This window comes from Lepisma saccharinum, chromosome 1, assembly GCF_977018435.1.
Source record: "Lepisma saccharinum chromosome 1, izLepSacc3.1, whole genome shotgun sequence".
NCBI classification, from domain to species: Eukaryota; Metazoa; Arthropoda; class Insecta; order Zygentoma; family Lepismatidae; genus Lepisma; species Lepisma saccharinum.
Genome location: NC_139229.1, coordinates 66,838,419 through 66,855,679, shown reverse-complemented (window position 1 = coordinate 66,855,679; position 17,261 = coordinate 66,838,419). Strand labels below are relative to the sequence as shown.

The 17,261-nt window shown below is 38.1% G+C and overlaps 1 protein-coding gene across 3 annotated transcripts in view; it reads left to right on the top strand.

Moving 5' to 3' along the window:
• Positions 1 to 330: 330 nt before the first annotated feature.
• mRF1 (mitochondrial translation release factor 1) overlaps positions 331 to 17,261 on the top strand; it is a 109,000-nt gene continuing 92,069 nt past the window's right edge. For 2 of the 3 annotated variants that reach the window (XR_014442748.1, XM_083132333.1), the window contains exons 1-2: positions 993 to 1,052; positions 5,286 to 5,671. Coding sequence is in view for 2 of the 3 variants with exons in the window: in XM_083132333.1 (XP_082988459.1) it covers positions 1,003 to 1,052; positions 5,286 to 5,671 (436 nt within the window). In the remaining variant the exon portion in view is untranslated. Of the gene's footprint in view, positions 443 to 992; positions 1,053 to 5,285; positions 5,672 to 17,261 lie in introns of those variants that run through there. The other variant, XM_083132342.1, reaches the window with a different exon arrangement.

Below are 17,261 nucleotides of genomic sequence, written 5' to 3'. Positions count from 1 at the left end.
CTAGCATGGTTTTGTAAACGCGCAAGAAGGAGTGCGCAAGAAAGACGTAAACGGGCAAGAAGGACGTAAACTAGAGCCTAGCCTTTTTCGTAGTTATATATGGATATACCTTTTAACTTTCGTATTCCTCTAATTACGTTTGAGGTTCGATGTGAAAAGGTGAAAAGCATTATCGCAAGATGATTGTCAATTGTTATAAGCTTTTCTCCCCTTGATATCAACTCTAGGTCCAGAAAATGCCATAATAAAACACAACTATAACATAGAGACCTCGCTTTGCGTCAACGTTGAGCGTTTCTGGAGGCGTCCGTTTTCTACAGCAACAGCAAAGACGCAAGATCGGGAAAATTGAGTGACTGTCAACACTGCATACAGAAAATATGGCGCAAAGTGCTATTCTTGAATTGGGGAACGTTTCCCTAAATAAATAATAAAACATCAGGTATTATTTTTACTACTTGTGGTACATAGAATCCAATTAAACAGCCTGTTAATAATATTTAAATTGTATGTTCTGTCCTCAATCTAAAACATAAAGTGACGGCTTGAATGGAATATTTATTAAAATGAAACTCAACGTCTTGGACCCACTATTTCTTTCAGACAATAGACCGGTTTCTTATTTGTTTATCCAGTCTCAATGTGTTGAATTCTTCATGAAATAAATGTGGTAACACTTTACTATACCAGAGACGGATTTCTTCAAATTTACAGGAGAAAGTACTTACGCAAATCATTTTCTGTAGCGTTGTTGGTGTTCGGGAATGTAGTTTTGATCCATTTTAATGGGAATGCATCTGTTTTTCTACGAAAATCTATTTCCGACGCGCTATTGCTGCTACCGCCATTTGCTCTCTGCACGAGAGCACAATACGCTCTCCTATTGTCCGTATATGCTAAACTGAACGAAAGGAGTGCTAATGGAACCTAACCTAACCTAGTAGGCATACCTCGTCCCCGTGATGGTTCGTTGGGCTATCGTGAATTTTTGGGCTAACGTCAATGGTTTTTGGGACTACCCATGGATGGTTTGTGGGAAATAAGGAACAACAGTAAGTACTCGTTAATATAAGAAATAGACATTATTTTCGTTAGAAATTCATTATTTCACCTAATGAAATGTTCCGCAATGCAGAATGGTACGTTACCAATGTAAAAAATTGCGAAATAAATCATTGATAGGTGTCTCCGGTATAGTAAAGTAGTACCATAAATGTAAGTCTTACCATTGGTCTTCCATTGTTTCAAAGTTCGGAAATAAAGTTACAAAAGTTGAACACTTTAATTTTGGTAATTATCCGATAAGGCCCGAACACCTCTCAGTCGTTTATTTCTTCAATTTTAGCATTGCTTACCTATTCTGCATTGCAGAAGATTCTTTAACGTGAAATTGTGCCCTTTTCCATAAAATAGTGTCAACTTTTCATATTACTTGTAATTATTTGTCTTCGTGGTTCTGCATGGGTAACAGACAATATGGCATGCACTCGTCATGGATCATCGCTCGTCGTGCTTGTGTTTTGTCGATTTGGAGTGGTATGGGTATACCGTGGTATGCAGTGTTTCAACCTTCTTAACCGAAAAATACCTACTTTTGTGTTCATTATGTCATCACAAACCATTGACGGATAGCCCCAAAAACCATTCACGATAGCCCCACGAACCATGCTATAGATGTAGAATGTATGGCATATTTTCGAATAAAGAATCTAAAAACACCACATTAACCTCAAGCATGTTTTGTTGGACGAATGGGGCAACATATCTAAGAAAGGGGCCCCATCAGGTATTAAGGATGTCACACACACCTAATATTGTATGCTGCAAGTATTAAAGTCCAATTTTTTTTGAGCTTCTATTCCTCAACTTGTCTTTTGTTTTTCTCGACTCCTTCTGTCAACTACTAAATGTGTTTCTTCCCTGTGTAGTTTGTACCTCAATAGTATGCACTAAACCTCTGTGCACATTTACTTCTATCTTGGTTCCTTTTCTGCTTACATGTTTCCATGTGAGGCTTGTGCTGAGTTGAATACTTTTTTGAGTCACTGTGTTGGTCCCTCAATGTAGGCTGTGTCAATGAAATCCCTCCTATCCCAGAATAGTTTTACAGGTTTTCACCCTGAAATACAGTACACACACACACAAGACCAGAAAACACATTCAAATGCTAGCGCACGAAACATAACTTTTCCAACCATGTTATATTCATGATAACATGAAACCTAACAAAATAGTCATATATAAAAAAAAAAAAATAACTGAAAAATATGCATACATGCCTTGACAATATGTATTGAACTAGTAATTTCAAAAACATCAAAACAATCTGACAACTCCATGGACACTTCTAAATTTGCATCTGAATTCTCCATTAGAAGGTAAGAACTAACAAAATCAACCAACAGAATTCAGCCAAAGCAGGCTGCTAATGTCACAACTTGCTTTCCAATAAACTTTTAATTCTTTCAGAAGTCATGACCACATGGAATCAGGAGAGCAGTAATAATATGCTGGAGTGATGTAGTATTTAGTTTGCATGTTCCAGCAGTGGTTGTGGTTAGACAGTCTTTGCAGACTAAGCAATATGCCAAATTCAGATAGAAATATTCTACATTTTTAAGACAACTAATATTTCTAGTTAACTGTAAATTTTATTGTTTCTAGTTTATTAATCATTACAAAAGTTAAAAACAATTTTTTTATGTCTTTCATACACTAGTATTAATTCTTATTAATTGAAGGGCTTGGGTGTAAAACATAGTAAGTGACATTGCAGATTAGGCTCGGTAGCTCAGTGGTAGAGCAATGGCAGGGTGTGCCAGAGACCCAGGTTCGAGTCCTGCTCTAGCCTGCATTTTTCGCTGAAAATTTCTATGGTAAGTGACATTTTGATAATTTTTAAGTTACAAAGTAAAGTGTGCCATCCTTCAATTTTCGAAGTGAAATTGTCATGTCATACAATTTGCATTGGTCTCAGTGAAGCCTTCTGAAATTGGTAAAAACAACACGAAAACAATTTATCTACAGTATAGCTTCTAATAACCTTTTTTCTTAATGAACTCAGAAATCTACAATATGTCACTTACCATGTTTTACACCCGAGCCCTTCAATTGACATATTATTTGGTAATTAAGTTTTCACTTTGGCAACTAGATTTGACATTAGGAACAAAATTGCGCATAAATGTAAAGGTCTAATTTCACAGTTTCAAACCTTGAGTTAGATCTGATGAGGTCAGGATTGGTGAGTCTAGGCAGATTTGGTTATGCTAGGATATATTCCAGATTGGTTAGGTTAAGATGTACAGTGGAACCCCGATTTTACACTTTCTCGTATTATACATTCAATCTTTTTAATTCGTATTCTCAATAATATTTTAAAATACAAAACTTCGTGTACTTACGTTTAGGTGAGGATCTATTTTTTCCAAACTACGTTTTGGGAAAATACTGTTCCCTTCTTCAGGGTCTTTTTTAAAGCTACCTGAAATACTCCATAGCCACATCAAATCTCTTCAAAAGCCAGGGAAAAGGATACAGGTATGACTTTGGTGAAGGAAGAATTTGGAAAATTTGCTAAGACATTTAAAAAACTCCCATACCCCCATGGCTGTTTAAAACCACAACAATAAAAACATTGTCAGTCTAAAAGAACCATTTCAAATTAAAATTTCAAATTCCTCGTATTGACTTCAGGATGACTCCTGGCTGAATGCAGGAAGTTGTCCACGTGCTGTTTTCTCCTCACACACTTCCCAAACATTTCCCCTTCCCACTTATGTCACGTCGAATTTAAAGTCTCTTATTTCTTGAGCCTTGCGAATTACGTCTGGAGTAACATGGAAGCCTATTTTCTTGTATTTGCACTTTTCCCATTTTTTAAACATTCCTATCCAAATCTCATCCACATTTCCATCATCTCTGTTCAATTTATTATCCCTACCCTTGCAAATGTAGGAAGCCTCATATACGTTCCTCCTAGTTGGTTTATTTTCCTCCCGAACTACCTCTTGTTTTTTAATTTCATGTCCCTCCTCAATAACATTCTCAGACAGCCCTGTTCTAGGGACTTCCTCCCTTATATCTTTGTCGTGCTCTCTCCATCTTATATCCATATTCCTTCGTACCAATTTGGCCAATATATTCCTTGTTACACTCACATTTAATACTGTAAATCCCTTTCTTCCCCCACTCTTTTTCTTTCCCTTTTCCATCTTTCTTGTACTCAGTGAAGTGTTTTTCCAAAGTTCTCGGAGCTTTCATTCCACAGTTAATTCCATATCCCCTTACTAGTTTTTCCACCCTCTCCGATACCCCTTTAAAATATGGGATTCCTATATATATATATATATATATCTGAACTTCCCTTCTCTTTCTCCTCATCCCCTTTCAAGCCTCTATCCTTCCCCGTACAATCAAACTCTTTTTCGCAAATTTTCCGTGCTCTATTTAAGTTCATCCTCAAATTGGCTTCTTTGTATCCGTTCCTTTTCCCCACTCTCATTATCCAATCCACCTCTTTTTTTTCAAATCTCCTCTATGGTTACACAACCTTATTGCTCAAATAAAGAAATTTAGAAAAACGTTACTTTTAGTTTTTTTGTATGTGCGGATTCACTGTTAATGTACAATGCCCTGGATATAGCTTTATGAAAAACCCCGGTCCTTATACTTTTGCTTTTTCTATAAATCAAAAGATCCAAAAAGCTTATCTTGTCTTCCTTCATTTCCTTCTTAGTGAATTTAATCCACTCTTCTTGCTCTCCCAATATATTAAACATTTTCTCTAAACCCTTCTCCTCCCCATTTTCTGCATTTTAAGTTTTTTCAGCTTGATCCCCTGAAAAACAAAATATTGAGGTTCCACTGTATTTAGCTATTTGTGAGATGAGTTGGTTATTTTGGGTTCTATAAGTCAGGTTTAGTTAGTTCAGGCAAAACTTAAGACATTCATGTGCATTTAAGTGCTGCTAACCTTTAACGTACATTTGTAAAAGACACACTGCAAGTATAAGGCACTCCATTTACCCTTTCCATAATTTTCCTTCCCTGATTTCTTAGCATAGATTATTAATTTCATAAAATTTCAACAATATTTTGGAAAATATATTTTTATTTAATTTGCCATATATTTTAACATATAGATCATTTTGAATTTGGTAGATGCAGAAGAACATATTATAACAGATATGAATAACATTGCAAGGTTTGATGTACACTTTCATTAATGTTCATAATAGTTCAGAAGTTGAGTTACATTTATTTAAATATATTTATCTTTTCAGGCTATATACTATGGTGCTGTCCTCCAAAGCAAAGTGCCTTGCTTACAAAATGAACAAAATGCTGTGTACAACTCATTTGGTCAGACTTCGAAGGCTCATGCAAATTGAGAGATTTGTGTTCAAACTTCCACCATTATTATTTAATGAAGATACACATAACATAAAATGCTACTGCTCAAGAGCAGATGATTTGTTAATGTTGAAAATGCAAAATTTTCATAAGCATATCAAACATCTTCAGGATGAATACAATCAACTAAGCCATTCCTCGAAGGATCACTCCGATATTAAGAAACGATTGATTGAGTTACAACCAATTGTGCAAATTTGTGCAGAGAGGTCAATTGTTGAAGCTGATTTGGCAAGTCTTAGTCAAATGGAATTAGGTATGTGAAGTTAGTGTAATACAGGGTGTCCAGGCTAGAGGTATACAAAAATATATGCTTCTCGGGGAGATTTTCTTTCGATTGAGCATTTACCCAACAACATAAAATGTATAGTTCTTTCTTTGTAAGCATATATTTTTGTATACCTCTAGCCCAGACACCCTGTATTATACGATTTAACTTGTAAGGTTTCTTCAGCTATTCAGGTATGCTACAGAATACTGCATAAGCAGTATCTATTTTGAAGACAACTGATAATCTGGATGGCATATATTCAGACTATGTAGATATCTATGCAATATAGTTATTATTTATCTGAACACAAAACAAATTTTATTCAGACATAATATAATTATATATATATGTAAGCCTATTATAATTGGAGCGAAAGCTCTGTTATAGGTGAAATAAGTAAATAAATAATAATCTGTAATATAACCCTTAGACGATGGAGCGTGTTTCGCCGGTAAACTCTGCAACAACAGAGGTATTTTCAATGCGAATTTTAAATTTCTGCATGTTTTTAAATAAAATTTTGTATCTCTGGAACTAAGAATGCTAGAGTTACAAATTATACCTCGTTTTGTTCAATACAAATGGGACTGTAAGGCTATACTTTTTTTTTGTTACAAAATTTTAAAATCGTTGGACCCCTACCTCAAGACTCATGCAGAACTCAAAACATGATATCTGAACATTATCCGAGACACAGTATGTCCAAAAAGTCGCATACTACGAGAAAAACTCCTTGTGACAATATGTCACAAGCCAGCATGGTGCAAATACCTGCTGTGACAATATGTCACAACCCGGCATTTAAGGATTAAATAGTTATTGAGCGAGGAAATAAATGTACAAAGGCTGATTGGCTGTAAAATTAAAAGTGGCCACAGGGTTTTCAGCTTGGGGTAGGTCTTCCTTGGTATATAGGGCATACATATGTTCAACAGCGAATATGTTTTTACACATGAAGATTTTGCCGAAGAGGGAGTATTAATGAAATCAGAGTGGCACTGAGCATCCTGAAAACCAAATTACCACTCAAAGAAGCCTAGCAAGGACAGAATGTTTCTGCCCCTAATTTAATCTTTTTGTTCTTGTCGTGAGCAGAGTGCTGCACATGGCCAGTTTTGCTTACTACGTCCGTCTGTTTGCTGAGCTGGGTTTCCTCCTCCTCCCTCCTGGCGAGCAAGTAAGAACTGCCTGCCTGGGCTTTGAAGCTTCAAGCATTGAATGTCCACGGGTAACTGGCAGGCCTTGCAAACCTTCAAGACCCAGCTTTCTTATCTGCAGCGAACGCTCATTCTGGTTTTCCACAGTCTCCAGATAAGTGAGTCATGCTGTCACTGTTGCCAACTTTTAGATTCTAAAATGTTCAAGGAGCACTTGAAATGTTCATCATGTTTTATCAATTTTTAATTGCAGATATTTATTACATGGTAGAAAACATTTGTATTACTGACACCTGTAAAGGAGTAAGAACTTGTGTGCAAATTAACGGAGAGGATGCCAGGAATTTTATCCCCGGCAGAAGAATTTTTTTTTGAATCCCACCAAAGAATATTAAATTGAAAGTACATTATTCAATTTCTGAACTATGGAACCAACACCAGTACAAAATCACGCCCAAAAACAGTTAATTAACCTTTGAAACAATTGCATCCTACTTCACGTGTGCAGTACTAGTTTTAAATAGCTCCTTGTTTATTTGTTTGTCGTCTTCGGGTGCAGAGGTTTTACAAAAAGCTCCCTGGGTCATACCATTGGTCTGTCCATTGTCAAATAAACTACTTGCAAACCTACCACCATGGCAAAAGTTGATTTCATCAGTTTTATTCATTGGAGGTACGTAGATCACATGCAGGGTGACCACGAGGAGCATTGTCATTTTGAAAAAGGTTAAACATAGTTAATTTTTCAAAAACAATTTTATTGAACTAATGTAACATTGTTGTGGGGATATGCCATTTACCTTACATACCAAAAATCACGTCAGAAAGGTGACGTTTGTCTTCCCTGATGCAGTTTTCAATCCTGGCCTCGAAGCTTCTCCACACTCGTTCCAGTGTCTCTTCAGTGATCAATTCCACCTCTCTAAGAGTGGCCACCTTCAAGTCATCCAAAGTGCGGGATTTGTCTCAAAAAAAAAAAAAAAAAAAAAAAAAAAAAAACCGAACCTGGAAATCATGCAACCAGGAAACAAGTCCGACCGACCACTGTTCCATTGCTACTGAATACCAAGGTTAGATTGAAATGGCAATCCCTGCGAAGGTGAATGACCGCACACACACCCCTCCACCACTCCCCTTCAGCGAGTACCATCCAATCAGAAATTACAATGCTCCTCATGGTTTTCTCGGTATTACTAGTTCAATAGCTCTTTTTGTGTATGAGTTTGAGTTTTCTTAGAATGTAATAAGAAAAAAAAACTGTTTATAAATTACGTGTAAATGTTATCATAATATTTAATGTTCTTGGTTGTTGATTTGTTGTTTTAAGTCCACTTTATGCACAATCCACTTTATGCACAATAAGGCTAATCGGGACTGGACCTACAGTTTAAAGTGGGATCCGAACCACTTGTGCTTCCACTGGGTATCGAACCCAGGACACCTTGATTACAAGGAAACAACGCTACCACTGCTCCATCGGGGAGGCCCCTTAATGTTCTTGGTAATTAGAACTGAAGGCAGCAGTATAGTTTACTGACTGGTAAAGTAATGTGCTCCCCTGAGCTTTGCATCATGCTTGAAGGCATAAAGGGGGTGTGGCGTTAGGGCCCCACACTTTCTTGATCTTGGCGGAAGCTGGGGGTGAGGTGATCAGCACCACACCCCTGGCTGCCTTTACCCCCCCAGAGTTTCCTCCAGGTACCATTTTATTTGATGCTGGGTGGGTGCTGGAGCCATTTGAACAGGTTGAAAACCTGGTTCTCCCTTGCCGGGGATCGAACCTGGGTGTCTCGCATGGTAGTCAGATGCCCTAACGACTGAGCTGCTGTGGCTTCAGTCATGCTACCAGTTTACTGACAACTTTAATACCCCGCCCCCCCACAAACAATTAGTGAGCATCCCCCCAAAACAAAAAGCTTAATTCGCACACTGGTAAGAACCACATTTTGCAAAACGTACCATCATAAATACATTTTTGGAACATTGTGTGGCTGGCTGGTGGTGGTTCAGCATTAAACTATTTTTTGAAGAAGCGTGAAAAATGTATCGACAAATTTTCTCTCTGGTGTAATTTTGCCAATTCAATACTCGAATTAGTTACTCAAAATATCCCCTCCTCTTTTTTGGAAAGTTATACCTTCGTGACTTGCTTAGTTCATGTTATTATCCCCTCTTCGGAAGAAAAATAGCTTCTTTTGTTTTCGTAAATTTCATTCTGAAGGGAATTTTATCCTCAATTTAGATGGAATATAGTACTTTTTCAACTATGACATTTCTGATATCACGTGATGCTTGAACACTAAAGCACGGGGTCCATAAAATACATCATAAAATCAGTATTTACATTCCGAAAGGTTTTTCCATGTTGTCATCTATTTCAACAAATTGTCATTCGCTCACATTGTTGCAAGCTATCTAGTTCTAAAAACCACAATGATGATAAAGCGATGGAAAATCATTGTTAGTTCGTATCTTCAAACAGGTGCAAATAGCAGGCAGTGCTGGCCTACACATTTCAACAAACAAACGACGTAAAAATGAAATCAAGAAAAGATTTAAGATTTCAAGACCAGAAAAGTGACATAGAATGAAGTAAAGCACACAAACCTATTTCAAGACCTTGAAAACAAATTTAGAGAATATGTGGTAGTCGGTTTGACATAATGATGAAACATTCTTGTGAAGGTAAAAAAAGAAAAAAAGGTAAGTGCTCCCCTGTGCTTAGCACCACGCCATGAAGGCATGTAGGGGGTGTGGGGTAACGCCCCACACTTTCTTGATCCAGTCGTGAGTGGGGGTGATTTGATCAGCACCACGCCCTTGACCGTCTTTACCCCCCAGGGTTTCCCCCAGGTACCCATGTCATTCGATGCTGGGTGGGTTCCGCGGCCGCTTCCAACGTTAGAAAAGTTCCTGGATTTGAACCGGCCGGAGATCAAACCTGGGACCTTTCACATGGTAGTCAGATGTGTTACCGACTGAGCCACCGTGGCCGTTGTGGAAAAATATTATTTTGAGAAGTTATTAAATCTAAGAGTTATTCAACCTCAAGGACCCTGCTACTAACATAAATTCAAATGCCTCCTTGCATAGTGAAATTTAATGGCCGTTTACTACACTGACAGTGGTACTCGCATGAGACTGAAGGAACTACATTGGGTCTCACGTGACTTCTTAGTTCTGGCAGGCATCGAGGTCTGTGGTTTCTTGTTCAGGGAATCTTGCTTGCGCAATATCCAACACCTGGCTTGCCATGCGTGTTGCATATTATTTTAGGTGCTACTCCCTGCAGATGGGTTTCTTCCAGGTTCACATGCAGGCCTCTGGCCATGAGGATCTGACAGTGGATGAAATTATGGATGCTAATTCAACATCCATAATTTATTACACGGTCAACCTTAATTTCATCCAATATCAACATCCACTGTCAATTTCAGTGAAAAATGCAGGCTTGATCAGGACTCGAACCCAGGTCTCCCCCTGGTCAAGCCTGCATTTTTTGCTGAAATTTCTAAATAGTGCATCTCCTGTGTGTGCCAAATCTTCATATCCACTGTCAATGTTACTAATTTGTTATCCATAATTTCATACCGTTACAAATTCAGCATCCATAATTTAATTTACTATCAGAAGAAGAAAGTATGCCTAAAGAGGTAACAGAAACATTAACATTATATTTTGTCTCCAATGGAACTTTAATGGAGGATTGTGTATGCATCTTGAGGAACTGGAAATGTTAATATCAGATTTTTACGCTATTCATATTTGCCTCCTAGATGTGACACCGGTAATGCTGTGCAACACATGTGCGGAGCTTGAATGTAGTTTGGACATCTGTCGTGCTACTAGTGGTGCACATGTCAAGATGTGTTAGGTGTGGAAAAAAACAAAACAATTTGAGTTACTCTGTAGATAGAACAACAACCGCCATCCACAAAACCTTCGTCGCTTCCGATGTAAACGACAATGAGCCTCCCCCCTTTCCCTGATGGCTGCTTTGATCCAACACTGAGTCCATGAAGGAAAGCCTGTCAGTGCGAAACCACTGTTGTGTCTTCCCAAGTTTTGTTTACAGTATGTCCAGCATTTTTTCAAACGAAAGCAGTAAAAATTCGTGAAAAATCAAAGCGATAAATAATAATAGTAGAGTGTGTGTGTGTGTGTGTGTGTGTGTGTGTGTGTGTGTGTGTGTGTGTGTGTGTGTGTGTGTGTGTGTGTGTGTGTGTGTGTGTGTGTGTGTGTGTGTGTGTGTGTGTGTGTGTGTGTGTGTGTGTGTGTGTGTGTGTGTGTGTGTGTGTGTGTGTGTGTGTGTGTGTGTGTGTGTGTGTGTGTGTGTGTGTGTGTGTGTGTGTGTGTGTGTGTGTGTGTGTGTGTGTGTGTGTGTGTGTGTGTGTGTGTGTGTGTGTGTGTGTGTGTGTGTGTGTGTGTGTGTGTGTGTGTGTGTGTGTGTGTGTGTGTGTGTGTGTGTGTGTGTGTGTGTGTGTGTGTGTGTGTGTGTGTGTGTGTGTGTGTGTGTGTGTGTGTGTGTGTGTGTGTGTGTGTGTGTGTGTGTGTGTGTGTGTGTGTGTGTGTGTGTGTGTGTGTGTGTGTGTGTGTGTGTGTGTGTGTGTGTTTTTTTGTTTTTGTTTGTTTTTGTTTTTGTTTGTTTGTTTGTTTGTTTGTTTGTTTGTTTGTTTGTTTGTTTTTTGTTTGTTTGTTTGTTTTTTATATTGTGTAGTAGTTGTGGTGTGTTTGTGTGTGTCTTGTGTAGTAGTTGTGATGTGTTTGTGTGTGTCTTGTGTAGTAGTTGTGATGTGTTTGTGTTCGTCTTGTGTAGTAATTGTGCTGTCTAATATGTTTGTGTTTGTCTTGTGTAGTAGTTCCTCCATTCATATCGGGGGTTAGGCGTAGAGCTGACAACTCTGCACTGTAAAAAGACATGTCAAGAAACAGAAATATAAGGCCATGGATGTTCCCAAGGTAAAATATTCCGGAGGTAAAATAGTCCCCCGTTCGGATCTCCGGGTGGGGACTACTTTGGGAGGTCCCTGGACTAAGGATAAGATCTACGTTAGGAATAAGGATATTAAATTAGGCACCTGGAATGTTCTGAGCCTTTACCGGCCTGGGGCATTTCAGTGTACAGTTAATGAGATAGTGAAGTTAAAATTAGATGTAGTAGCTGTCCAGGAAGTTAGGTGTCCAGGAGAAAAGAATTGTAAAACTAAAAATTATACTTTTTTCTATGGTGGTACTGAAAATCATAATTTTGGAACAGGCTTTTTCATAAATAATAGAATTATCTCGGCTCTTAAAACAGTAGAATTTATTAATGATAGGATATCATATGCAGTTTTACAGGGTAGGTGGTGTAAAATTATTTTAATAAACATACATGCACCAACGGAAGATAAAGATGATAATACTAAAGATGATTTTTATACAGAGTTAGAACAGGTCTTTGATAAATTTTCTCAGTATGATATGAAAATTCTGTTAGGTGACTGTAATGCACAGATTGGCAAAGAAGATACATTTAAACCCACAATTGGTAAAGAAAGTCTTCATGAATTAAGTAATGATAATGGTATAAGATTGATTACTTTTGCAACCTCAAAGAATTTAATTGTGAAAAGTACCACTTTTAAACATAAAGATATCCATAAATATACCTGGTCTTCTCCAGATGGTAAAACTCATAATCAGATAGATCATATTCTCATTGATAAGAGAAGGCATACTAGTATAATTGACGTTCGTACACATAGAGGTGCTGACTGTGCCAGTGACCATTATTTAGTAATTGCTAAATTAAGAGAAAGACTCTCAGTGATAAATCATAAGCAACAAAATCTAAAAGTTATAAAATTTGATACAGGAAAGTTTGCTGATGAAAGAATTAAGAAAGATTACCAAATTAAACTGTCAAATAGATTTGAGGTTTTGCAGGATTTAAATGATGATGAAAATATAAATGAAACGGACGTAAATAAGAATTGGGAGCACATACGTAATGCAATAGAATCAGCAGCTAAAGAAACTATAGGATACCATAAACCAAGAAAAAGTAAGCCATGGTTTGATAATGAATGTCATAATCTAATAGAAATAAGAAATCAGGCTAGACTTAGGTGGTTAAATAACTCTGATGATACAAATCTAAGCAATTATAATACAATAAAGCGAGAAGTTAACCGCACGTTTAGAAGTAAAAAAAGAGATTACTTGAAAAGCAAAATTAATGAAATTGAAACAAACAGCAAAAATAAAAATATCAGAGATTTATATAAAGGTGTAAATGAATTTAGAAAGGGGTGGCAACCTAAAGTAAACTTGATAAAAGATAAAGACGGTGATTTTCTAGCTGACCCAAGCGATATTCTAAATAGATGGAAGAACTACTTTAATGACCTTTTAAATGTCCATGTAGGAGATAAATCAGAAGTAAATGAAGTACACACAGCAGAACCTTTAGTTCCAGAACCTAACTTGACTGAAGTTAAAGATGCTATTAAAAGGCTTAAGAATAACAAAGCACCTGGCATTGATTTAATACCAGCTGAGTTAATTAAATATGGTGGAAATTCATTAATATGTCAAATTCATAAATTAATTTGTTTAATATGGAATAAAGAAGAAATCCCTCAACAGTGGAAAGAATCCATAATTGTTCCTGTGTTTAAAAAAGGTGATAAAATGAACTGCAATAATTACCGTGGAATTTCTCTACTCTCAACAACATACAAAATATTGTCTAACATTCTTTTAACAAGACTAACCCCATATGCTAATGAAATTATAGGTGATTATGAATGTGGATTTAAACGTAACAGATCAACTACAGATCAAATTTTTCACATCAGACAGACACTTGAAAAAAAGTGGGAATATAATCAAAATGTCCATCAGCTATTCATTGATTTCAAAAAAGAATATGATTCGGTCAAAAGAGATAAATTATATAATATATTAGTAGAGTTTGGAATACCTAAGAAGCTTGTTAGTATGATAAAAATATGCACCAGTGAAACAGAAAGTAAAATTCGTGTGGGTAATAATATGTCTGACAAATTTATAATTCATGATGGGTTAAAACAAGGAGATGCATTATCTCCATTGCTCTTTAATTTTGCCTTAGAATATGCTGTAAGGAAGGTAAAAGAAACTAAAGAAGGACTAAAATTAAATGGTGTGACTCAGTTGTTAGCATATGCAGATGATGTAGATTTATTAGGGGATGATATAAATACAATTAAGAATAATGCTAAAATATTTTTCAAAACTGCTAAAGAGATAGGTTTGGAAGTTAACAAAGAGAAAACTAAATATATGCTTACAGGCCGAAACCAAGTGTTAGGTAATAATCAAAATCTAATTATTGATAACAACTCGTTTGAACCAGTTTCCAAATTCAAATACTTAGGAGTAATATTAACAAATGAAAATTAAATTAAAGAGGAAATAAAAAGTAGGCTTAATTCAAGAAATGCATGTTACTTCTCTCTTCATAAACTTTTGTCTTCTCGTTTAATATCTAAGAAACTAAAAGTTAAAATACACAAAACAGTAATTTTGCCTGTAGTATTATATGGGTGTGAAACTTGGTCCCTTACATTAAAAGAGGAACATAAAAGGAGAGTATTTGAAAATAAGATCCTTAGGAAAATCTTTGGACCTAAAAGGGATGAGGAGACAGGTGAGTGGAGAAGGTTACATAATTTAGAACTACATAATTTGTATTCATGTCCAGATATTATTAGAATAATTAAATCAAGAAGACTTAGGTGGGCAGGCCATGTGGCACGAATGGGAGAGGAAAGAGGAGTTTACAGGATTCTTGTTGGGAAACCAGGTGGTAAGAGACCTGTAGGAAGGCCAAGACGAAGATGGAGGGACAACGTTGAGATGGACCTAAAGGAAATCGGTAGGGATGGAAAAGAGTATATAGATCTTGCTCAAGATAGGGACAGATGGAAGGCCTGTGTTTCTGCAGCCATGAACCTTCGGGTTTAAGAAGGCTAGAGAGTTAGTTAGTTAGTTAGATATTCACTTCTATCCAACCAACAATTCTCAATGGGTACACACTTTACCTCACAGACAAGCTTCCTGAGGGCCATTATGCCTCATAGTGGTGTATTAATTGCTGCTTGGTGAGACTATCCACTCTAAGTCAATCTTTCCCACTACTCCCCTTTCCTCCGAACCTACAAGCTGCCACTGTGTGAGCTTTATTTGCCACAACCAATATCCGTGTGCTGCCTGTACATGTAGGAGCATTTCTCTTATGTTGAGGAATGTTGCTTCTTCTATGATCAAATTCCTATCCCTGTGTTTTTTTTTGGGAGGGGGAGAGGGATAGTTATTTCAATTCCTACCTCTGTCTATGGGAGACTATTCATACAGAGATACAGGCTCAGGGGATGGATCAATTCGATGAAATGTCAGGTGTATCAGTCCTGAATGATGGCACTCACACTTACTGCAGTCCATCTTCTGGCACAGATTCTACAATAGACAGGTTGTTTTGCAGCCTCAGTCTCACACTTGACCTTTCATGGAGTGTCCATACACCTCCATTTCGACCATCTTTACAGATCACCTGAAAGACTTCCTCACTGACACCCAGTCAATCCAATTGGGGTGCTTTTAAGCATACACTGGAACTTGATGTTCACCTTGCATCGATTTTAGCACTGCTTGATACCCTGAATTACGTTGTCTCACATGTCCTTGACGCTTCACACACATTGATATCACATCCCTGTGGACCTTTGAAGTGTCAGCCAATCCCCTGATCGTGTCAGCAATCAGTGCAGCATTTAACCTTTTGCATCCCGAGCGTCTCGATCGAGATCCTACATGTAACCCCTTGTATCCCGAGCATCTCGATCGAGATCCTCTACCATGCTCGTACTTTTTACGTTATAAGGTCACTATTTTTGACTTGATTAGTGATTTTCATCTTTTACATTATTGTTACACATACCTAGTCATATCATAAATACTGTCACAACTTTGGAGACTGGCTGGATGCCCTCAGGGGAAGGGCAGCACCTGCCCATGGGGAGCTGTAGGACCTGAGTCATTGTGTGGTGAGCTGCAGACAGGAGAAGGTGATTGTTGTACAGATCAGGATGGAATGGGGCGAGAATTATAATCGAGTGGCTGTCATTGCACTACTTAAGGTAGGGAAAGAAGCAGGTGAGATTTTCAACCTTCTCCAGAAGCTTCAAATCTCAAAGAGGTTCGTGTATCGCACTATCGAGCGATACGTTGAAGCTGGAACTGCGAAAGACCGGCTCAATGCCTAAAAGGACAGAGCATATGCGATAAGTTTATGAGAAACTGCCGACAAGGCTCCGAGGGGCCATCATCCAGCATCAGGTGGGATGGTGGGAAAAAACGGCTTCTTTTGTGCAGCTTCCTCACAAAGGAAAAATAATTCCGACAAACAAAGGCCGGATTTGTTAGCAATTCTTTTCTTCCACCACTGGAAACTAGACTGGTGAAAAGTTTGCTTCTCAGTACCCAAAGTCGCGAGGAATTTTCCTTGTGTAGCCACAAAGGGGGGGGGGGGAGAAGAGGGTTTGAGGAAAACTGTGCTATTACAAAGAAAAGTTCGAAAGCAAGACGAAAACAGGTCTTTGTTGCCAAGCACATGTTTTTAAAGTTGCTGCAATGTGTACTGAATTGTCTAAAAATAGAAAGGTGCCACAGATGCAAGAAAGGTGAAGATTTGGCACGCTTTCGACACCCATTTCCTGGCTATCGTTCTAGCAACATCCCGTAGCTCAGCGGTGGTGGTTTCGTGCATGCATCAGTTGGCTTTTTTTGTGTGAAGTTTGTTATACGACCTCATCAATTAATTTGTGAATGTGTGTGTTTGTGGGAATGAGCTGTTCAAGTGCCATTAGTGCTAATAGTGCTTGCAGTGTTTCCAAAAGGCTTATAGTCAACCATGGCTTCTCCAAGTGATCTCCTTGAGGCAATGGACACGGACTCTGAGTCAGAATCTGATTCTGATGATATGTCACAAAGATGTGAGACACGTTCCCCTCCCCTCCTGTATCTCCTGTTGACTGGCAACCCCCACCCCGAACTGGAAGAACCACTCCCAACCTGTAACCTTTCCTAGGACAGACTGGACTGAAGGCTCGACATATTGACAATTCCTCTCCCCTGGGCTTTTTTATGCTTACTTTTTCAGAGAAAATCTTCCTTCATCTGGTGACTGAGACCAACAGGTACTACCACCAGCATATTGCAAAGCACCCAACGACAAAGCCCGAACGTGACGTGACCCTTGATGAAATAAAGACTCTCATTGGGTTGACGTTACTGATGGGACATGACCGCAGAGCAGAAAGGCGCGACTACTGGTCTACAACACCCCACCTCCACACACCGTTTTACGGACTGACAATGTCACGTAACAGATT